Source organism: Grampus griseus (genome assembly GCF_964374135.1).
Source record: "Grampus griseus genome assembly, chromosome: 4".
Classification (NCBI taxonomy): Eukaryota; Metazoa; Chordata; class Mammalia; order Artiodactyla; family Delphinidae; genus Grampus; species Grampus griseus.
Genome location: NC_138997.1, coordinates 142,557,892 through 142,582,095, shown reverse-complemented (window position 1 = coordinate 142,582,095; position 24,204 = coordinate 142,557,892). Strand labels below are relative to the sequence as shown.

Below are 24,204 nucleotides of genomic sequence, written 5' to 3'. Positions count from 1 at the left end.
AACACTTCCTAACTCATTCTATGAGGCCAGCCTAAGTCTGATACCAAAGCCAAAGACACTACAAGAAAAGAAAACGACGGACCAGTGAGTGTCCTTTATGAATATTGATGCAGAAATCCTTAACAAAATACTAGCAAACAGAATTCAGCATATTTAAAGGATTATACACCATGACCAAGTAGGACTTATTCCTGGAATGCAAAGGTGTTTCAAGGTATGAAAATTGATTAATATAACATACCACATCAACAAGGAAAAACCACATGATCATCTTAGTTGATGCAGCAAAAAGCATTTGACAAAATTCACCATCGTTCATGATTAAAAACACTCAACAAAATGGGAATAGAAGGAAACTACCTCCATATAATAAAAGCCACAAATATAAAAAACCTATAGCAAACATCATCCTCAATAATGAAAGATTAAAGTCCAAAAGGGAGGGGATATCTGTATATGTATGGCTGATTCATTTTGTTGTGCAGTGGAGGCTAACACAACATTGTAAAGCAACCATACTCCAATAAAAATTAATTTTAAAAGAAGTGAAAGATTAAAAGAAAGCCTTTAATCCTCTGAGATCCGGAACAAGGCAAGGATGCTTGCTTTCACCACTTCTATTCAACATAGTACTAGAAAATCTAGCCACAGCAGTTAGGCAAGAAAAAGATATAAAAGGCATTTAAATTGGAAAGGAAGAGTAAAACGGTCTCTGCAAATGATGTGATCTTATATGTAGAAAATCTTAACGACTCTGCAAAAAAAAAAAAACTGTTAAAATTTAAAAACTGTAAGTGAATTCAGCAAAGTAGCAGGATACAGAGTGCACACACAAAAATTAGTTGCATTTGTACAAACAAACAGTGAACAATCTGAAAAGGAAATTATGAAAACAGTTTTATTTACAGTGGCATTGAAAAGAGTAAAATACTTAGGAATTAACTTACTCAAGGAGGTGGAGGACTTGTACAGTGAGAACTACAAAACGTTGCTGAAAGAAAATAAAGAGGGCACCAATAAATGGAGGCACACTCCTGTGTTCCGGGATTGGACACCTTAACACTGTGGGAACGCCAGCAGCACCCAAAGTGGCCTACACATTCAGTGCAGTCTCTGTCAGAACCCCAGCGATGTTTTTTGAAGAATAGAGAAACCCACCCTAAAATTCATACGGCATCTCAAGGAACTCAGAATTGCCAGAACAGTCTTGGGGAAAAAAAGCGCAAAACTGGAGGCTCACACTTTTGATTTGAAAGCTTACTACAAAGCCACAGTGATCAAAGCGGCGTGGTATTGGCATAAAGACAGGCATACAGACCAGTGGATAACAGTAGAAAGCCCAGAAACAAACCCTTGCGTATATGGTCAGGTGATTTTTGACAAGGGTGCCAAGACCCTTCGATGGGGAAAAGACAGTCTTTTCAACAAATGGTGCTGGGAAAATTGGGTATCCACCTGCAAAAGAATGAAGTTGTACCCTTATCTAATACCATATGGAAAAGGGAACTCAAAGTGAATCAGGGACCTGCGTGGAAGACCTAAAAACGTGGAAGAACCTTAAACACATTACTCTAAGTGAAATAAGCCAGACACACAAAAAGACATCCTGTCTGATCCCACTCACCTGAGGTCCCTAGAGTAGGCAAATCCATAGAGACAGAGAGTAGGAGGGTGGGTGGCGGGGGCCAAGGGAGGCGGGCGGTTATTGTTTAACGGGGACTGCGTTTCACTTTTGCAAGATGAAGAGAGAGGGGATACCACTGAAATGGTTCAGATGGTTTATTTTAGGTTACACGTATTTTACAAGGAAAAAAAAGAAAGCATTCTCTGTCTTTTCACAGTGGAAAGCCATCCTCTTTCATTAAAGCAACCCAAAGGTGCATTCTTATTTTCATTCACCTGTCAAGGAACTACGATGCCATTAATACCAGTTAGGGAAATCGAGCAATTTTAGTTGCATCCAGAGGGTACCAGTCATTCTAGAATCCTTGGAATGGATGTCAGTCTCTTCTCATCAAGTAGCATTTTAGAAACTACGTAGTAATTCAAGACTGCAAAACGTTGCACATCTGGAAAATAATTAGCATTCACAAATACGTATGGCCATGGGGAGACAGTTGACAGCTTTGAAATCCGTTGTTCTTGTTTGCTTTTGAAGATTTATCCTTTGTTTGTTGTGTGACGCATATATAAGCCTACAGGTACCCAAATGTTCCACAAAATTAATCCCAGAGGCTGCGAAGAGAAGGTCAAAGAGGAGGTTTCTATTGATTATATTTATCAAACAACTCTGTACTGAGCTCTGTAATAAGATAAAGAAATGATTACTTTTTCTAATGTTTAGCTCATTTTAAATCATTTTTAAAATTTGCAACAGTAATAGTTACTCACGAAAGAAAAATGTTTCTCCTGAAAACTGCAGACCCACGTTACGTAAAGGGAGAATTAGCACCAATATTGAATCTTCCCATTCAAAACTATGGTATATATCTCCTTTTTTAGGTTGTCTTTTATAGCCTATATTATGGTCTTATAATTTGTACATTTCTTACTGAATTTATATGTAGGTGTTTCACAGTTTTAGGGACTATCACGAGTGGCATCTTAGATGGTGGAATACATTTTCTAAGGAGTTATTGCTGGTCCTTATAGGCGAGCTGAGTTCTGCTTTGTGTCCAGTCATCCCACCGTGTCATCATCTCTCAAATAGTTCTGGAATTGATTGCTTTGAGTTTTCTAGGAGACCATGACATCGTTTACAAATAATAATAGTTTTGTCTTATCCTCTTTATTAGCATTTGAACTTTGTGTTTTGTTTTTTCACTTCAGCTAGAATCTTCAAAGCGTCATGAGTAAGAGTGTTACTAGCAGCAGCATCCTTGTTCAGTTCCTGGCTTTTGTGGAACGCTTTGGAGGTTTCACATTAAGTCTGATGCTTGCCCTACAAATTTTTGATACTTTTTAGCAAATTAAAGAGCCCTTCCCTGGCGGCGCAGTGGTTAAGTATCTGCCTGCCAATGCAGGGGACACAGGTTCGAGCCCCAGTCTGGGAAGATCCCACATGCCGCGGAGTAACTAAGCCCGTGCGCCACAACTACTGAGCCTGCGTTCTAGAGCCCACGCGCCACAACTGCTGAGCCCGCGTGCCACAACTACTGAAGCCCGTGCGTCTAGAGCCCGTGCTGTGCAACGAGAAGCCGCCGCAATGAGAAGTCTGCGCACCGAAACGAAGAGTAGCCCCTGCTCGCTGTAACTAGGAAAGCCTTTGTGCAGCAGTGAAGTCCCAATGCAGCTAAAAATAAATTAATTAATGAAAAAAAATTTTTTTAAAGCAGGAATAGACATTAAGTTTGTATGTTTTTTCTCTTTTTATGTGTTTTTGTATGAATTAGATTAGGCTTCCTAATTTTGAAACATCCTTGCATTCCTGGAATTAAACCCTACTAGATTATAATATATTATTCTTTAATCCATTATTAGGCATTTTATTTAGGATTTTTATATCTGTATTCTGAGGTATTACTGAGTTTTCATCTTTGAGGTCTTGTTTGTTTTATATAAAGGATAATTATGCTAATCTCATAGAATGAATTGAGAACTTTCCATGTTTTTCCAGTTTTTAGGAATAGTTCAACTTTCCTAATCTACAAAGGGTTTGCATAGACCCTACCATGAAACTCTGGGGCCTGGTTCATTTTTGCAGGGGAAGGAACAAGGACTCAGTATCTTTTACTGCCTTTTCAGTACACATTGTGTTCATGAACCTACTTCTTAAGTGAGTTTTACAAATTGATATTTGCCTGGGAAATTATCCACATCATTCATATAAAGGGGTGGGCTTAAGCTTGTGCTTACAGGGCAGCTGATGAAAATGGGTGCGTGATGGCTACAGGAGAATTCCCCTGCCTCTAACTTCGCACTGTAATGAGAGCACTTGCTCCCCTAAAAGGAGTGCCCCTGGCGTCCCAGCCGTGCCCACAGCCTGCCCTCTGAGCTGTCCAGCGTCGAGAGAGGCCAGGAGTCTAGACTGTTAGGTGAAATCTCAAAGGCTTTTTCACGTTGGCTCAGCTTGTAAAACACGTTGTGCAGGGCCGACAAGATAGCCGCGAGCCACCTGTTGGCAGCTGCTCTTATATGTGGAAGGCGTGAATTGCACAGGGGTTTTCTCTTGTGGTTTTAGAAAATCTTTGTATGTGTCCGTGTCCCTTCTCACTCCCGCTATTTTTGTTGTTCCTTTTCTTCCCTTGTTCGGCCTGGGAGGAAGTTCAGAGAACCAACTTTTGGGCTTATTGATCACATTTACTTCTTGGTTTTCCAAATTTCAGCTTTTACCTTTAATTGCTTATCAGTTGATTTCTTGTTTCATTTTGTTTGGGCTTCTTCCATTGAACGCATACTTTTCAGGCTTTTTTTGTTGTTCTGTTCTCTCATAAACGCCACTAAACTGTACATTTTCTTCTGCATCTTGGGCTCATCTTATAAAATTTGATTTGTGGGGCTTTCCTTGTCAGCTGTTTCTAAACAGACTGTAATTTCAACTTTGGTTTCTTCTCTGATACTTTTAAACTATTAAAAAATTTTAAGTGCATGAATTTGATTTTATTAAGTTACTCTTGTTTTATTTTGGAGGGTTTAACGGGCAGTTTTTTGTTTGTTTGTTTGTTTTAATTTGAAGATGTAATAGGCTATTTATTAGGTGGTCTGTGAGTCGAGCAGCATTCCGTCCAGCAGCTGGGAGCGCTGCTGGTTGTAGTATGTCCTTCCCTGTAGGACTGAATATACGCCCTTTTCCGTTTTTTTTTTCTTCTAATAATTTTGAAGATATGTATCCCATATCCTTTCAGTGGTTAATTTACAAGAATACATTTATATAAACACCAAGATTTAATCATTTCGTAGCCTCCTCCTTCAAATAAGGCAGTGCCTTGAGCCCATTCTTAATTCCCTATTCCCCTCAATTTCTTTTTAGTTGTGGGAAAATCTACGTTACTCAAAATTTACTACCTTAACCGTTTCTAAGTCTACAGTTCATTCATACTGAGTGCGCTCACATTGCTGTGACCGTCACCGCTGTTCAGCTCCAGAGCTCTCTCATCTTCACAAGCTGAAGCTCGTGCTTAAACAGCGGCCCCCGCCCCTCCCTGCACAGCCCCTGGTGCCTGCTGTGGTGCTCAGGGCGACCTCCCCAGGGCTCACGCTTCACGTGCAGGGCCCCTCGCGGTTGTTCAGTGAACTGTGACTGTCCACTCACCGTATTGACAGATCCACCTCTGATACGTTAATTTCTCTTTAAAATCTGCACTCCTCGCTGTGTTTTTCATGCAAGAAAAGTATTTGCGATGATTTTGAGCGAGTCACGTGAGGCGCTGAGATCGAGTATAAGGTAGCGTTTCTGTAGTGCTGTGGCTTCTGTCCGCAGACGCGGTCTCTTGTATGTATCGTTTTAAAAGTCTCCCCTTGAAAATGTCCGGGGTAGTTCTTGCTGGTACTAAGACTTTTTGTTTTTTATATCCCCCATGAATTAGATGACAATGAAAACCAAACAGCGCACGCTGACAGAAGACTGGGAGCTTTTTAAACAAAGGCGATTCATGGAAGAGCAGGTGAGGCTGTGGGCCGGAGGGGCGGTTCGCAGGAATGGGAATTGCTCCCGCGGGTGGACGGCTCCAAAAGACCGGCGCTTCAGCACCACACTGCAGGTTCTGCTCACTGTGGTGGCAGTGGTGTAAACTGGTTTTCCTTCCGACTTCCTTCTCTCCTGTATCCCTCAGGGGACACCCGCCTTTACAGAGCCACCCGCTCGGGCCACAGCCACCCCTGAGTCCCCACGGACTCCTCCTAGGCGGGTGGCGTGTCCCCAGTTTACTCGCCAGGGTGCATACAGTGAAGTCGCAGGGCTGAAACTTGGTGCGCGCCACGTGTGCCAGGGGCCATGCCTTCGCCGTGGCTGCTGGCGGCCCCAGCGCACCCCTTCCTCCAGCGGCTCTTCCCCCCACCCCTCTGCCTGCCGCTTTGGCAGAACTCGCGGGGGCTGCGGTGTGGTGGTCTCAGGGCATTGGACTTCACTGGGAAACTTGCTTCCCGTGCATGTGCTGGCTTCTCTCCCAGTTAGTCTCCCTTGCCGGGCGTTGTCCCTTGGCCTTCCCTAGGTGTCGGTGGCCCCAGCCTCGCCCGCACGCGTGGTCTCCTCTGGGCTCCACAGGTAGACAGAGGGCAGCCGTGCTCCGCTCGCTTACCTGTGTGGCTTCTGTCCTGTCCCGTGGCTCTTCTGGCCACCACCCATTCCATTGCCCAAGCCAGTCCACAGGCTCCTTCTCTAAAATCCAGAGGCTCGCCCGCTCGAGTGGAGGTTGAGGGGCCGCTTCCCCCCTCCTCCATGCTCCACTGGCGTCCTCTCCAGCTGGCCTTCCTCACTGCTGCGTTCCTTCCCACCCGCCCACTGCCGCCTTCGTGCTGACTGTCCAGCTTCCATCGTGCCTCATAAGCGTCTGTGTAACTCGTGGGCGCTGGGTGCCACAGCTCTGTGTGCACAGGCCCGATGGCGGGGAGGCTGTTCCCGAGACGCACCCCTGCTCAGCCCAGGCTCAGCAGCGGCCAAGGGTCTCGTGAGGGGATGCCCGGCTCAGTGCTCTTCGCTGGCCCGCACGCCCTCCTTGCCTCTGATGGGATCACCAGACTGCACCTGGGCCTTGCTGAGGCTTGGCACCTGCCGAGCAGCTCCCCCACCCCTCCAGCATGCTGAGCAGGTCTCCCAGGGCACCTTCTACGTCACGGTCTTCAAATTTGGTTTCTTGCCTGTTCCCTCTTCCAGAATCTAAGCTCCTTGAGGGCAGTGATTATCTCTATGTTCCCGGTACCTAGCAAGTACCAAGCCCACGGCAGATTCAGGGTAAAGGCTGGGTGTCTGCTGTGAGGGACGCTGTGGCGTGTTTGCTGGTGAGGAAGCCTGTTAGGGGTTACTGGTCCCTGGCCTGTGTCAGGGCCTCTCCCAGCCCCACGGCTGTGTGCCTCACACATCTGCGGCCCCTTTTCCTGGCCCTGCCCCACCTTAGGAAGCTGTGGTCATTGGTTCTGAGTGTGACACACACTACCACAATTACTGGAAAATATAAGCTGTGTCACGGGGCGGCGCGTCTTGTAAAACTAACCCGTTGTCTCGTGATTTCCTCCAGTTGACGAACAAGAAGGCCGTCGCTGGCGAAAACAGCTTCACGGACACCATGAGGCACGTGCTGTCGTCGCGACTGAGCATGCCCGACTGCCCCAACTGCAACTACAGGAGGAGGTGAGCCTGCGTGTGCGCGCAGCGGGCCTGCGGGACCCTCGCTGACCCCACAGAGGGCCGGCACCAACCTCTAAAGAGCACGGTCTGCCCTTCTCTGTTGGCTGTCTCGGTAACTGTCCTTAATTCCCAATCAGATGTGCTTGCGATGACTGCAGCCTCTCACACATCCTCACTTGTGGTATCATGGACCCCCCCGTCACTGGCGACATCCACATTCACCAGCTACCACTCCAGGTGGACTCTGCTCCCGACTATCTCTCTGAGATGCGCCCACCTAGCGTGTCATCAGCAAGCTCAGGGTCAGGTTCCAGCTCTCCCATTACAGTTCAGCAACATCCCAGACTCATCCTCACAGACAATGGCTCTGCACCAACTTTGTAAGTCGTGACTTTGTCATAAGGTTTCAGAAATTTAACTAATCCAATGATGAGAAATAGAGACAGTAATGTCTGCAGAAGTATGGATAGCATTATAGTGCTTTTCAAGAAAAAGGACCCTTCATTCTTTTAAATAGATTTTAAAACATGGAATCAGTAAGCCCAAACTTTGACACTGTTTCATGACCTGCCTAAAAGAAGGTGAATGAATAACTGCAGTAAGGCAAACAAACACATGCTGGTCTGCAGGGAAGTGTTTCCCAGCGCCGGCCTGGCCCGCGCTCACTGAATCACGGGGGGCCAGCCCGCTGCTCATTCCGCCTCATCATCAGCCCAGCATCCATGCTTGCTCCATGTCTTGCTAAGAACTCAGATGATCACTTTAGCACGTGACTGAAAGGTTCTGTTCTCCGTGTTCCCACATTACCTAGAAGGATGTTTTGTACAAGCGAGGTGGCTGTGCAGCTGTCGCCAGTTCACAGGGAGGGGAGTGGGCCCATGTTTCTTCGGACTTGTGGCCGTGTCTCGTGTTGAGGCTACCTGCTCTAGCTTCTGGACAGGCTGCACGCGGGTATATGTTTGGAGAAATAAAACGTGCCTTCTGCATGTCACAGTGTGTGTGGGTGCCGGGAACCCTGTGGAGGTGGCCGGCCCCCGCCATGGCTCCCAGTGGACGGATGGTGCCCCGGATTTCTCAGACTCCTCGCTTCCCCCGTCTGGATTTCGCACGGTGACTCTGAGGCTTTCCTTCGGAGTCTTTCCATTCTCAATGTGGATTTGGTCTCAAACACAGAAGAATAGTAAAGGGATTGGCCTGAGCACCCCGTGACTCCTTTCACTGAACTCAAGGTGCTTCGTAGCTGTAGAAGCCCTGTGCTCTCGGAGCCGGTGCAGAGTGTTGAGGGCTTCACAGCCAGCTGCCAGCTAGCTCATCACAGGAGCATCCCGCAGTTCAGCGTGTGCAGTCGAATAAGAACTTACATTGGAAGAGTTTGCCCCGCTCCTGTGTCCTGGCGGCTGGCGCCAGCCGTGGTCTCCCATGCTGCGTTGAGTGGCGGAGCCGGGGCCATGTGCGGATGCTCTGGGCATCTGGCCGCCAGCACCTTGTGATCCGTGTCTTCCCGGTAGACACTCTGTGATCCAAGGAGCTCCATGTGGCCGCTGGTTCGTGTTGTCTCTCGTGGTGCCGCTTCTAAGTTGGTGAAATAGAAGCGTGGCGGTTTAGTCGCTGGGCTGCAGTGCTGTCTGGACTTCACGGGTTCTGGGGTCGCCTCCATTGCATGGAGCACGTGGTTTAGTTCCTTCATCTCTGCACCTTGGCTTCCTCCTCTGGGTCGTGGTGATGCTAACACCTCAGGAGCAGGTGTGGGTGCAGCCCAGGGCAAAGCCTGCTGTTACCTCAGGTGCAGTGGGACCCCAGGAGGCCTGCTGGGCACTGTCCGTGCTTGCTGTGATGAGCTCCGGATGATAGCACATTGTAGTCTATTGACTCTTGTCTTCCTAAAAGTGGAAAAGAACCTGAGTTTGGCAATTCTGGACACTCTTCCCTAAAGCCAAAAGGTCTCCAGTTCTTAGGCTTGTTCCTTCTGGAGGCCATTGAGTGTTGAGGCTCCAGGCGGGCGCGGTGGCATGTTTACGTGGACCCGTGGGGTGTCCGTTTACAGTCGTGCCTTGAACCGTGCACACTGAGCCAGGAGCTCTGCACCAGCTCTTTCCATGTACCAGAAGGTCATACGTTTTAAGTGGTCTTCATAGGCTCTAGCCTTGAAGTCTTCTTACTTTTTTTTGGTAGATATTCCATTTGCCCATCGCTTGGATGTCTTGCTAAAGCTGGTAATTAAGATTATGACTGGACTTGGCCACAGCTGGCCTTGTAGTGAAAAATCTTGTAGTATTTTGTCACATAAGTGCCTTTAATGTTTTGTTCAGCTGGCTGTGTCTGAAATTTTGACGGTTATAAAAACAAACGGTAAAGACCTACGGTTGTTCTCCGTACCCCTTTAATTAGAATCAAAAATTGTGTCTGCTTGGAAATGGCGGAGAGAACAGTTGTACACCAGGGCACTTCAACTTGAATAGATGTGCAACATCAATTAATCTGATTAAATTTTGTGGTTTCCTTAATGTTTCTCCTTCTGGAGTCTTGTTTTCCGTTCTTCCAAATAGCACAAATGGTAATCTTCCAGGCGTTTCCTCGTGCGTTCAGGTTACGAGGAGATGCTGAGGGGCATGCGTGGCACTCAGTGCAGCACTCCTGTGAACGAGCGCGGTGTCTGCTTGGCGGGTGGTGCGTTCGCTGTGCTCGCGGAGAGCGGCCCCCTGGTGACGTCTCTGCTCTCTCAGTTGTAGTGACGATGAAGATGTTGCGCCGTTGTCAGCTAAGTTTGCTGATATTTATCCGCTGAGTAACTATGATGATGCCGAGGTGGTGGCCAGCATGAATGGAATCCACGGTGAACTGAACGGTGGCGGGGAAAACATGGCCCTGAAGGACGAGGTATGGGCATGCGTCTTCATAGTGACAGTAAGTGACATCAGACGGTGTCTGGTGTGTCAGTTGCCTCCATTCTTCTGTTTCAAAAAGTGTAAATTACAAAGGGTTGTTTTTAAAGTCCCCTCAGGTAAGCAGTACCAGCAGTAGTTCTTCAGAGGCTGATGACGAGGAGGCAGACGGCGAAAGTAGTGGGGAGCCCCCGGGAGCCCCGAAGGAAGACACAGCTCTAGGAGACGGGAGCCCTGGGAAGGAGGAAAGTAAAGTGGACAGTCCACCCCCGTCTTACTCAACTCAGCAGGTATGATTTTATTTTTTCGAACTTTGTTTTGCCAGAGGTCTCTTTTCTGCCTCTGGTTTCTCTAAACGTGAGCGTTATTGAACACAGAATTATTTTATTTCGAAAACCTTCTGAAGATTAGGCCTGGAGAGAGTCAAGGCATCCTTGCAAATAAGCAGACGTGACTCGCTCCCTCCCTTCAGTCCTGTTCCTCTTTCCTGAATCTGTGATCAGTGTCGTCTTGACTCTGCGGCACCGCAGAGTGGTTCCAGATATTTAAGTGTTGGGGAGGTTTTCTTGTCTGGGAAGCAAGGGAAGGGCTTTTTTTTAATAAAATGAAAGAGTGGAATGTTAAAATTTCAGAAGAGGTTGATTTTGTAAGGGAGCTTTTCTTTCCTGATAGTGTCTGTTTTTCTGTTAGCCAGAGGTGCGGTTACCTTACCAGACTGTTATTTTTTCTTAGAGACTCAGAGTTTTATAATAGGCGCTCAAGCCGTTTTTAAATGAAAGGAAGAACAGATGAAGGTCCAGGCTGATTAAAACCATTTTAGTAGGTGGTGTAAATCTGCAGGAAAGGACACCAGAAGGTGTTACTACCCTGAGAAGTCTCGCTCCCACCTCCTTCCTCATCTACCGGCTGCAGCGCCTGCTCACCCCCAGCCCCTAGTCCCAATACGTAACCAGTTTTACCTATTTAAAACTAGGTCCTTCCAGTGTTTATTTATGCAAATACAACTATTCTTCGCCTTTTCATGAAAAAGGCTTATACTAATGCACACTCTGTTCTCTTCCCTGCCTAGCAGTGTGTCCTGACCAGCTTCACCTGTACAGAGCGCACTTCCTCTTGCTCCGCTGCTGGTCTCTTTGTATTCCATCATGTGGACGTGTCATAGTTTCGTTTTGTTTTTCTTTTTAGTCCCTGCTGACGGACACTTGTGTTTGCTTCCGTTTGTTTCCCCATCATAAACTATTCAGTGAGTAACCTTACATATCTGACATTTTATACGTAGGCAGTTCTGTCCCTAGGAGCGGTCACCAGGAGTGGCTTTACCGGGTCAGCGTGATGCCTTCCCCTCCCCCTGGAAGAGTTTTGAGCTCTTGCCAGTCTGGTAGATGAGAAGTGGTAACCCCGTGAGGTTTCAGTTTTCATTCCATTTTTTATGGGCAAAGTTGAGCTCATTCTGTCATATATTGAGGGACCGTTTGGGTTGCATTTCCTTCTCTGTCTTGTTTTTGAGTTTAATAATTCTTTGTGGGGACTTCCCTGGTGGTCCATTGGCTAAGACTCCACACTCCCGATGCAGGGGGCCCGGGTTCGATCCCTGGTCAGGGAACTAGATCCTGCATGCCTCAACGAAGTGTCCACACACTGCAACTAAAGATCCCGCATACTGAAACGAAGATCCTGCGTGCCACAACTAAGACCCAGCACCTCCAAATAAATAAATATTTTTTAAAAAAAGAGTTCTGTATATATTGGTATATATTGGTACAAGTCATTTATCAAGTATGTGATCTACAAATATTTTCTTTTGGTCTGTGGTATGTCTTAGTATTTTTATGGTGTTTTTTGAAAAGCAGAAGTTATTAATTTTGATGCATTCCAGTTTATAAATTTTTTCTTTTATGAATCATGCTTTTGAAGTCATATCCAAGAAAATTTTACCTAATACAAAACTCTCGTTTCCTCTATAATATTTATAATTTTAGCTCTTACTTAGGTCTGTGGTCCATTTGACTCAGTTTTGCTTATGGTCTGAGGTTAGGGTCCAAATTCACCTTTTGCATATTTGGGTATCCAGTTGTCCCAGTACCATTTGTTGAAAGGGCCATCCTTTCCCCTGTTGAGTTGCATTGGCTATTTATTGCACATCGATTGACTATAAATGTATGGGTTAATGTCTGTACTCAGGATCCTGTTCATTTGATCTCTGTGTCCTTAAACCCATACTCTACTTGACTGTTGCTTTACTGTAAGCTTGGAAATCGGGTAGTATCTGCCCTGCAGCTTGGTGGGCCTTTTTCAAAATTGTTTAGCCTTTTCAAAGTCTAAATGCATTCAAAATCTATGTGCATTTCCATATACATTTTATTTTTTGTTTTATTTATTATTATTTATTTATTTTTTTGCCATACTGCATGGCTTTGTGGGATCTTAGTTCCCCGACCAGGGATTGAACCTGGGCCACCACAGTGAAAGCACCGAGTCCTAACCACTGAACCACCAGGGAATTCCCTGTATACATTTTAGGAACAATTTGTTACCTTCTCCAAAAAGACCTGCTTGGATTTTGATAGAGGTTGCATTGAATTCTTGAATATTTGATAGAATTCATCAGCAAACTTCTCTGGGCCTAATCTTTTATTTGTGGGATGATAAGGATCAATTTTGGGAAAATACAGTCTTAACAAAATTGAATCTGTCAGTCAGTGACCATGCTGCTTCCATTTATTTAGGTCATCTTTAATTTCTCTCAGCGGTTTTTAAAAATTTCTAGTCTGTGGTTCTCGAACATGTTTCTTAAGTTTATTCTTAAGTATTAGATGTCTTTTGATTCTATAGTAAAGGTGTTTTCTAATTTCGATTTTCAATTGACTGTTGGTAATATATAGAAATACAATAGATTCTCATATATTGATCTTGAATTCTGCAGCTTTGCTAATAAACTTGTTTTAGAAGGGTTGAAGTTTTGTGGTGTTGTTTTGGGGGTTGGTTTTTTTTTTTTTGGTAGATTACTTTGGACTTTATACATGCAAGATCATGTTGTCTGTGAATAAACAGTTTTACTTCTTCCTTTCCAATCTGGATTCTTTTAATTCCCTACTCTTGCCTTATTGAGCTAGCTAGAACCTCCAGTACAGTGTTGAGTAGAAGTGGTGCAAGCAGATGTCTTTGCTTATTCCCAGTCTTAGGGGGAAAGCATTCAGTCTTTGACCAGTAAAGTATGATGCTAGCCGTAGGTTTTTCATAGATGTCCTTTGTCAAGTTGAGGAAATTCTGTTCTACTCCTAGTTTTTTGGGAGTTTTATCATGAACATGCTTTGGGTTTTTCATATGCCTTCTCTGCATCTGTTGAGACCCTGTGGTTTTCATCCTTTATTCTGTTACCGTGGTGTATCTCATCAAGTGATTTTCGTATATTAAACCAACCTTGTGTTCCTGGGATAAATTCCACTTGCTCATGGCATAGTCCCTTTTTCATATGTTGCTTGATTGGTTATTTTGTTAGGGTTTTTGCATCTGTGCTAATAAAAGATACTGGTCTATAGTTGTCCATCCTTATGATGTCTTTGTCTGGCTTTGGTATCAGGGTGATACCTGCCTCATAGAATGAGTTGGGAATTGTTTGTTCTGCATATATTTTCTGAAGGAATTTGTCTAAGATTGAGATTTCTTAAATATTTGATAGAATTCACAAGTGAAATCCCATGAGCCTGCTCTCTTTTTGTGGGGAATTTTGTAATTACTAATTCAAATTTTGTTTACTTACTACAGGTCTATTCAGATTTTCTGTTTCTTCTTGGGATGAGTTTAATAATTTGTGTCTTTTTAGGAATTTATCCATTTCATCTAAATTGTCTAATTTGATATCATATGGTTGTTTATTATACTCTCTTTTAATTCTGTAGAGTCTGTAGTGATGTTAATTCCTGATTTGGGTAATTTTGTTTACTCCTTTTTAACCCCCTCAGTCAGTCTGGCTATAGGTTTGTCCATTTTTGTAAATAACCAGTTTTTGGTTTTGTTACTTTTCTCTGTTTGTCTCTTTTCTCTTTCATTGATTTCTGTTCTGATCTCCATTATTTCTTTCTATATTCTTTGGGTTTGGTTTGTTCTGTTTCTAGCTTGTTGAATCTAAAGCTTAGATTACTGATTTTAGAGCTTCCAAATTTATTGAGACTTGTTTTATGGCCTAACATGTGGTCTGTCCTAGAGGTGCACTTGTATTCTGCCCCTATTAGGTGGAGCGGCCTGTAAATGAAAGTTGGGTCAAGTTGATTGATAGCGTTAGTCAAGTCTTCTATATCCTTCCTGATTTTCTATCTAGTTCTGAAAATTTTTGAGAGAGACATATTGAAGTCTTCAAGTATGCCTTTTAGGTTGTCTATTCCTTTTTCAAATCTGCCAGTTTTTGTTTCGTGCATTTTGGGGCAGTGTTGTTGAATGTGTATGCACGTAATTATTGTTCTATCTCCCTAACATATTGGCCCTTTTGTCATTATGAACTGTTTCCCTGCTAATACTTCTTATCTTAGACTATTTTGTCTAATATTAATACTCCACCTGTCTTCGGAGTACTGTTATATATTTTTTCAGCTCTTAATTTCAGCTTCTTTGTGTCTTTGAGTCTAAAATTTGCCTTCCAGTCTTCTGGTTTGGTCTCATATTTTTATCCTGTCCATCAGTCCTTGCCTTTTGTTTGCAATGAGTCATTTACATTTAATGTAATTATTGACAATATTTACATTTGCCATTTTGCTGGTTATTTCTGTAGGTCTCATGTTTTTTGTACCTCTGTCCCTCCTTTACTTCCTTTTTTCATATCAAAGAAAATTTTAATGTACCATTTTAATTCTGCTATTTATTCTTGAGTTACGTTTTTTTGTTTGTTTGTTTTAAAGTTTAATTTTTTAAGGAGTGTGGGGAGTTGGGAACAGGAAGAGCCCTGGGCAAGAAGGCTAGACCCCTTCTGTTCTCACCTGAAAGTTCTAGCAGATTTGCATGAATAAACGCTTCTCAATTTGTTATTTTCCTTTGGTTGATTTCCAGAGCCTCAAAACGATTGCCTTTGACAATTGTGTTCAGTTTTACACTTGTTTTGAGGGAGAAGAGTCACCGACTGCTTCATTCCACCTTAGCCGGAAGTCCCATCTCTGGTGCATTTTGAAGAATCTCTGTGTAACCGTCAGTTAAGCAGTGTGAGCCCGGCGGAGCATGGCACTCACTGGTGGTCTTGTTGTCCTTGGTCCCAGCTCCCTCTCTCCGCTCTGCCGTCTTGCCAGTCCCCTTGCCCCTGCTCAGACAGGCGCGGGATGCAGATGGATGTGGCTGCTGCCTCAGCAGACACCCAGCTGGGGGGAGGTGCGCACCCCCTTCTCTTTTCAGGTCTCTTCAGTCCCAGTCCTGGGGGCCCTCGTTTACCTCACAAGGAGGGACCCGTCAACCTGGGGTGTCAGGACGGGCCCTGCTGCCTTTGTATCTGCCGTGTGACTGGCTCTAATTCAGTCCGTACAATTCTTTGTTTCCCTAAATACTCATTTACTAAATACTTCTTTTTTCTTTCCCTTTAGGCAGAGCAAGCTCCAAACACTTGTGAATGTCACGTCTGTAAACAAGAGGCGTCTGGATTGACTCCGTCGGCAGTGACCGCTGGAGCCCTTCCTCCTGGCCACCAGTTCCTGAGCCCCGAGAAGCCCACACACCCCGCTCTGCATCTTTACCCCCACATCCATGGACATGTGCCCTTGCACGCCGTCCCACACCTGCCTCGCCCTCTCATCCACCCCACCTTGTACACAGCGCCCCCCTTCACACACAGTAAGGTAAGTCAGGGCAGAAAGGGCTGGAAAGCTCACCCGTCACTCAGACCTTGAGGGGTACATGTTGAAACAAACGGAAACCCATAAGTTGGCAGCTTGTGTAGGACAGCATCCGCGCTTGATTGGAGGGTCTGTAAATGTTTCCTTTTACCGTAATACCTTAAACTCAGAATTTTCAACCTTTACACTTGTAAAAACAATCATGAAAGTCATGGTTTATTCCTCCAGAATTAACTAGTACGTGAAGAGTTTTTCAGATGGTGCCGGGGTGACGGGTTGTGCTCGGGGACCTTCCACACAGGGCTTCTCCCCACCCAGAGAGCAGGTCAGTTCTCTACCCGCAGCTTTTGGAGGCCTGGCTCTTTCTCTCAGTGTGGTGGGTAAAATAATTTGAATGTGACATGAGTCCTCTAACACTGGCTGGGCTCTACAGGGTCTAAAATGAGTGTCCTCTAAGCACGAGACTGAGGACTTTTATGTAGAAAGGAACAAGCTTGAAGGCGGGACCCTGGGTGCCATGCGGTGCGAGCCCGTGTGCCGGGCAGGTGATGAGTGGGAGGGGCTGGGGGCAGACCGGGAGGCCTGGCCAGGAGAGTAGTGAGGGGCTGGGACAGTGTGATCTGCGTGCATTTCTTCTCCGAGAACCTCAGGTTTATGTTCAGTATCTTAGACTTTGCAGTGAGATTTGCAGGTTAGTTTCGTTCTTTGTGCCTCTCTAGCTATTTTGAACTTACCTTTATTGACTCTTATCACGAATTTTTATTTTTTGGTCACTTACTCTGCCTCGTGTTATTAGTTCTAGTCAGTCAAAAGTAGAATTTTCCCCAAGCTTTACTGATAACGTTACTTAAAGCAGTGATTCTCCACTGGGAGAGAAAGGGAGGACGTGGCCTGAAAGGGGCTTTCTCAAGAAGGCCACACGTTGCCATAGCTGGGGAGGGGCACAGGCGAGAGATTATAACCACTGGTTTATAACAGAGTGTAATCAGCTTGTCATGTTCTCTTATGATAGGTGCTTGGTGACCACTCACATTTATGCTTAAATTTTATTAGATTGAATTGCTCAATTTGAACACTTAATGATACCTTTGTTAATGGGGTGATTTTAAGTAGCATTATTCAGGTATGTATTCAAGGCCAGGCTATTTTCATGGTCTCCCTGATCCACAGCCCTTGCCCTCTGGGTGAACGTATGAGTTCGGGAAGCTGTTGGCTCCCCGTTCTTACCTGAATAGAGCTCCAGTTTCTAGTCCCTAGGGAACCACCCAGAGAAAAGAGTATAGAATGGTCTCTCATACTTTCTTGCTGGTGGAAGCTGTTCAAGAATTAGTTCTTAAAAATCTTCAAGTAAAGTAGTGAAATTGATTATCCCCAAAGGCTATTGGGACCTCTAGTTAAAACTGATTTCCGCCCCGCCCCGAATTTTGGCCTTTTCTCAGGACGTTGTAAGTAGTCTATAGAAGGTAAAGGGGAAGGAGAACATTTCGGGGGAGCATCATCTGTATCGAGATCTATTTATTTGATACGTTAAACTGTAATCCAGTAGATAGATGTGAAAGATTCGTGGCTGGAAAGGCAAATATGGAGGACAAGCTGTTAAGCTGTATTTCAGCCAGTTTAGTATTAATGTCAAGATTATTCAAATACATTTAAAATACACTAGTTGGATGCCATTTTTATTTGGAAAACTGAGATGCATTTGACAGAATACTTCATTTGTACCTGGTATAAAAATGTTTGCTTTGGGCTTCCCTGGTGGCGCAGTGGTTGAGAGTCCACCTGCCGATGCAGGGGACGCGGGTTCGTGCCCCGGTCCGGGAAGATCCCACATGCCGCGGAGCGGCTGGGCCCGTGAGCCGTGGCCGCTGCACCTGCGCGTCCGGAGCCTGTGCTCCGCAACGGGAGGGGCCACAACAGTGAGAGGCCCACGTACCGCAAAAAAGAAAAAAAAAAAAATGTTTGCTTTTCTAAACAATCTTACGTTGTCACTAAACCAGGTTTTGCAAAGTTGGTTTGTGTTATTGGAGTTAGTTTGACTAACCTGAGTACTGTGGCTGCGTCTACACCTAAATGCATCGTGTGTTCCCAGCCCCGTAGGAGATGGTAGAGAAGAAATGTGCTGTATTAGAAGGACACAGACTCACCCTCAGCTCCGTCAGAGCAGGTTTCTCAGAGAGGCCAGCACGGCTCAGCGCGATGGTCCACGCACAGTTGGGAGGAGGGAGGTGTTGCTGAGTGTGGCGGGCACCGTCCCCATTGAGGCTCTTCTGACCTGCTGGTGTTTCTGTGTTGTCAGGGCCTTTAGAAATTTCTGGTCTGGTGAAATGACAGCTGTCGCCTTGAAGACTTTATGTCACTGTAGTTGTAATTCTTTTAATTCATACTTTTGCCATCGTGGGCAAATATATTTAAGACCTAAAATGCTTGGAATGAGCAGTGTTAAAATTTTATTTTCCTGAAATTAGAAAAACTTGAAGACTATTTCTGTTTTCAGATGTCTTCATACCAATGATACATTTCATTTGTGTGTTCACATGTGTTATTTGAAAGTTAAAAGTAGTTGCAGGAGGTAAATATAGTGATGAAATACTAGAGAAAAAATTAAAATTGTAAGTGATAGGGAATTTAATTTCCAAATATTTGGGAATTCTCTAGCTATCTTTCTGTTACTGATTTCTACTTTAATTACATTCTGGTCTGAGAGCAGACACTGTACTTCTGTTCTTCCAAATTTGTTAGTGCGCTTTGTGGCCCAGAATGTGGTCTCCTTGGTGAATGCTCCATGTTCCTTCAGAGGAACGTGTAATCTGCTGGTTTTGGATGAAGTAGCAGTTGATTGATGGTGCTGTTGAGCTCGGGTGTGTCCTTACTGATCCCTCCCTGCTGGATCTCCCCATTTCTGATGGGGGAAGGTTGAGGTCTGCAGCTGTAATAGTGGATCCACCTGTTTCTCCTGGCAGCTCTGTCGGGCTTTGCCTCGTGTAGTTTGATGCTCTTCTGTTAGGTGCTCACATGTTTAGGATTGTTACGTGTTCATGCAGAGCTGACCCCTTATTATTAAGTAATGGCCCTCTTTATCCCAGATAACTTTCCTCGCTCTGCAGTCGGCTCCGTCTGCAGTTAGTGTAGCTCCACCAGCTTTCTTTTTTTTTTTTTTAACATCTTTATTGGGGTATAATTGCTTTACAATGGTGTGTTAGTTTCTGCTTTATAACAAAGTGAATCAGTTATACATATGTTCCCATATCTCTTCCCTCTTGCGTCTCCCTCCCTCCCACCCTCCCTATCCCACCCCTCCAGGCGGTCACAAAGCACCAAGCTGATCTCCCTGTGCTATGCGACTGCTTCCCACTAGCTATCTACCTTACGTTTGTTAGTGTGTATATGTCCATGACTCTCTCTCGCCCTGTCACAGCTCACCCTTCCCCCTCCCCATATCCTCAAGTCCGTTCTCCAGTAGGTCTGTGTCTTTATTCCTGTCTTACGTTCTTCATGACATTTTTTTCTTAAATTCCATATATATGTGTTAGCATACGGTATTTGTCTTTTTCTTTCTGACTTACTTCACTCTGTATGACAGACTCTAGGTCTATCCACCTCATTACAAATAGCTCAACTTCGTTTCTTTTTATGGCTGAGTAATATTCCATTGTATATGTGTGCCACATCTTCTTTATCCATTCATCCAATGATGGGCACTTAGGTTGTTTCCATCACCGGGCTATTGTAAATAGAGCTGCAATGAACATTTTGGTACATGACTCTTTTTGAATTTTGGTTTTCTCAGGGTATATGCCCAGTAGTGGGATTGCTGGGTCATATGGTAGTTGTATTTGTAGTTTTTTAAGGAACCTCCATACTGTTCTCCATAGTGGCTGAACCAATTCACATTCCCACCAGCAGTGCAAGAGGATTCCCTTCTCTCCACACCCTCTCCAGCATTTATTGTTTCTAGAGTGTTTGATGATGGCCATTCCACCATCTTTCGATTAGTGTTCCATGGTGTATCTCTCCCCACCCACCACTTACAGTAGGTTTCTTGTAGACAGGTATCCTTGGATCTTGGGGTTTTTGGGAGGGGGGAAGGTTCTTGTTGTTTAATATACTCTGATAATCTCTGTATTTTCATTGGTGTATTTAGACCATTCACTTTTAAAGTGATTCTTTTACGTGTTTGGATTAATAACAACCATGTTTGTAACTGTTTTCTATTTGTTATCAGAGGCTTCTTTTTCTGCCTTCTCCACTTTTTTTTTTTTTTTTTTTCTGGCGGTACGCGGGCCTCTCACTGTTGTGGCCTCTCCCGTTGCGGAGCACAGGCTCCGGACGCGCAGGCTCAGCGGCCATGGCTCACGGGCCCAGCCGCTCCGCGGCATGTGGGATCTTCCTGGACCGGGGCACGAACCCGTGTCCCCTGCATTGGCAGGCGGACTCTCAACCACTGCGCCACCAGGGAAGCCCTGCCTTCTCCACTTGTAATTGAGCATTTTCTGATTCCATTTTATCTCTTCTCTTAGATATTAATTATGCCTTTCTTTCAACTTTAGCAGTTGTATTAGAACATACGTTTTAACTCATCTAAGTCCCTGTTCAGAGACCACCATTGTGCTTTCTGTGTAGTATAGGTACTTGTTAACAGATGATTCCCAATTCCTCCCTCCCATCCCTTGTGACATTGCTGTCATTATTTTCATTTATCCATATATTAACCACCTAGTACACTGTTATTATTACTTCAAACAAAGTTATTTTTTAGATCAATTAATAATAAGAAAAATAAGAGATTTTATTTTACTTGTATTTATTCCTTCTCCATTGCTCTCCCTTTCTTTATGTAGATCCAAATTTCTGAGCTATATTATTTTCCTTCTGCCTGAAGAGAATCTTTTAACATTTCTCGCAGGGCAGGTCTGCTGGAGATGAGTTCCCTCAGTTTTTGTTTGTCTGAGGAAGTCATTATTTCTCCTTCACTTTTGAAGGATAATTTCGCTGGATACAGAATTTTAGGTTGGTGGGTTTTTTTCTTCTTTGAACACTTAAAACACAGTTAACTCCACGCTTCTTGCTTGCATGGTTTTAAATGAGATGTCCTCTGTGATTGTGTTCCTCGTTCTGTAGGTACAGGGGTTTCTCCCCCCGCCCAACCCCACCCCCTTAGGCTGCTTTCAAGCTTTTCTCGTTGTCTTTGGTTTTCTGCAGCTTGAATGTGATATGCCCTGGTGTGGGTTTTGCAGGCATCTGTTCTGTTTGGTGTCCTCCGCGCTTCCTGGGTCTGTGGTTTGGTGCCTGTTGTGAGTTTGGGACGTGCTTGGCTGTTCGTCCTTCGGATGTCCCTCCTGCCTGTTCCGCCTCCTTCCAGACTCCAGGCACCACACTGAAATGGCTGCTGAAATTGCGCCACAGCTCTTGGACATTTTGTTCTACTTTTTTGGTCATTGTTGGTGGTGGTTTTTTGGGGGATTCTGTTTGTTTGTTTAAATTCTTGTTTCTCTTTGCATTTCAGTTTGAAAAGTTTCTCCTGACCTATCTTGAAGCTCATTGATTCTTTTCTTGGCTGTGTCCAGTCTACCAATTCTTAGTTTCTCTTACAGTGTTTTTTATTTCTGGCATTTCTTTTTGATTCTTTCTTAGAATCTCTCTGCCCACATTACCCATTTGTTCGTGCATGTTGTGTACCTTTCCCGTCAGAGCCCTCAGCGTGTGAGTAACTTTAAATCCCCCGTCTGATGATCCTCAGCCATTTTATCTTGTTTGTATTCCCTCTTAACCGCTCTGCTGTCTCTCCCTGCACCTCTGGTTAGACCTTCTCATCCTGCACGTCACACCTGATGGTCTCTCTGTACCTGAAATGCGTCTCTCAGTCTGTTCTGGGAACTTCTTTTGGATCAGTCTTCCAGTTAAGTGGTTCTCTGTAATTGGGTCTAACGTGCCCCTTAAGTTTGAGTTTTTAATCCCACCTGTAATTCTTATTTCTAAGCTTTAATTTATTTATTTTTCAAATGTGTTAGAAACTTTTTATATTCTCTTGTTCCTTGATCACTTTTTCTTTCATCTTTCCTCTCTTTAAGCATTTTACACACAGTTATTCTGTGTTTGAATGAAACCTTGAGGACCTAAATCTGTTTTTATCATGAGATCATGTTTTGTTGAGCAGGTGCTGAATAGGGGACGCTTCCTCAAGAGAGGGTTCGCATTTGCTGGTGCAAAGGTGCCAGCCGGGAGCTGACCCTCTGGGACCCTCCAGCTCCCCTTGTCTCCAGCTCTCCTTCCTCCCGTGGGACCACAGACCTATCCCCTCCTCACGGTGACGATGGCGCACACGTCCCCAGGGCAGCCATCCCTTCCCGCACCTCCACTGGGTCCTGTTTTTCTTGCCATGTTCTTGTCAGTTCTTTGTGGACCGTTTCCCTTGCTTTCTCCGTAGCTCAGCCCTTTGTTACAAAAGTGCTTGGTGCCAGTTATCTGGGACGTCAAGCGAAGCGTCCCCCCTCACTGGACCACGCCCGCCTGGGAGGGAGAACTTGCGGCCTTGGAGACGAGCGCATGGGCCACACCTCCTGCTCCCCAGCAGAGCAGGCTCCCCTGCTGCGCGTGGCCCGGGAGCGGTGCTCGAGGCTTCCAGCTTTAAGTCCTGTGTCTTTTCCATCTGGAGAATGTGTTGTGAAGCAGTTGCCCCATTAGGGAGGGCCTGGAGCTGAAGGTGGACACATGTCTTGAAGTCTCCACGGGAGCATAGGGGTTATTTGGAAATGGTCAGTGAGTTCAGTGCACTGAGTGGAGCCTGGTGACGTGACTCCCACGTGGCTGTGGGCCTGTGAACCTGTCACCTCCTCACCGGGTTACTTGTGTACAAGCACTGCAGAAGTATCTCATAAAGTTAAACGTGGTACAAGTGTAAGATCAATTGGAATTCGACGGAGAAAAATGCCGTGTGGAAAATAGGGACATAAATAGATTGCCATCTGGGGGTCACGTTGTGACCTGTGATCTGCGTTTTATTTCAGAGGCAGAGTTCAGTTCTTCTGACGCTAAGAAACAGCGAAACAGAGGTGGGGCTCTTGCCTCTTCTCCTCTGGCAGGAGTACTGAAGAGCCTCTGAGAAGAAGTGCAGAGTAGAGGGGTCGTCACTCTCTTGTTTGCTGGGATATAAGTGGACCCTTTTGTTTGCACGCTGGGCGTCAGCGGCCTCTCCCGCCCGTGCTCAGTGGCTCAGCCTTGTGCTCTCTCGGCTCCGTGCTCATGGCATCTGGGATGACATCTGGGTGTGAGACGGGCTGGGTCTTAGGTTCCTGCATAAACGCAGAGGCACGCGTGGTGAGGGCATCAGTTAGTGTGTGTGTCGGAGCTTCCACTGAAAGCAAAATTTTGCTTTCCCGTGAGTCAGTTTTGTCTCAAAGAGGAGAACAATTGAGAACTTCTGTTAATTGAAGCCATGTGGATTTGTGTAAAGATTGAAAGCAGTGTTCCAACTTAATAGCGTTAGCCACATGTTGAGAGGCTGATTTGGTGCTTAAGTCATTAGTGTTTTTTATGGAGGCGTGGCCCCAGAATGGTCTGGGTGACAGGTGCCTGTTCTTTCCCTGAAGGAAACCCGTAGCTATGGAAGTTAGTAGGCGTCTTGTGCAGAAGCATTCGTACAAATACAGCTTGCTTGTTACAGACCCCTGCTCCCTTTGCTCTCTACAGCTGGGCCTCCTGTTTTGAGTAGACAGGCTTCTGAAGAAGTGTGTGAGTCAGATGTATAGAATCGCTGACTTATGTCTCCAGCATAACAGTTCCATGGCTACATCCCCTTATTCCGCCAAGTTAAATTCTGCCCATTTATTGAACATCCGGTATGTGCCAGGCCCTGTGCTACATGCTAGAAAACTAAAACTGGTTAGTCCTTGTGCTTGTTTTCAGAGACCTCGCGGTCTAAAGAGAAGACAAAAACACAGTCAGTCAAATTTGAAAACTCAAAATACTATGACGTACCTTAATAGGAATTGTAGATGCGGAGTAGGAAAGTAACACTGAAGGAGAACTCCCCGAGCCTGTGGGGTGGGTTTGCAGAGAGGTCATGCTCGGGTATCCAGAGTGCTGAAGGGTGAGCAAAGGCTCTCTGGAAAGACGCAGGCGGCGGCTCCCGGCGGTCAGCCAGGCTTTCTCCGGGAGGAAGGAGCCAGCAACGCTTGGCCGTGCCCAGAGGGTCTCCGAAGTTCTTGAGTAGCTTCCGAGCCCTCAACGTGCT

At 45.2% G+C, this 24,204-nt stretch overlaps 1 protein-coding gene across 2 annotated transcripts in view; it reads left to right on the top strand.

Annotated features, from left to right (window-relative positions):
• The window catches only part of FAM193A (family with sequence similarity 193 member A), a gene marked incomplete at its 5' end in the record, with an annotated part of 100,835 nt that overhangs the window by 44,284 nt on the left and 32,347 nt on the right, over window positions 1–24,204 (top strand). The window contains 6 exons of one of the 2 annotated variants that reach the window (XM_082653546.1): window positions 5,526–5,603; window positions 7,173–7,285; window positions 7,420–7,662; window positions 10,006–10,159; window positions 10,275–10,454; window positions 15,726–15,977. In XM_082653546.1, the coding sequence (XP_082509672.1) occupies window positions 5,526–5,603; window positions 7,173–7,285; window positions 7,420–7,662; window positions 10,006–10,159; window positions 10,275–10,454; window positions 15,726–15,977 (1,020 nt within the window). The remainder of the gene's footprint in view (window positions 1–5,525; window positions 5,604–7,172; window positions 7,286–7,419; window positions 7,663–10,005; window positions 10,160–10,274; window positions 10,455–15,725; window positions 15,978–24,204) is intronic. The other variant, XM_082653547.1, reaches the window with a different exon arrangement.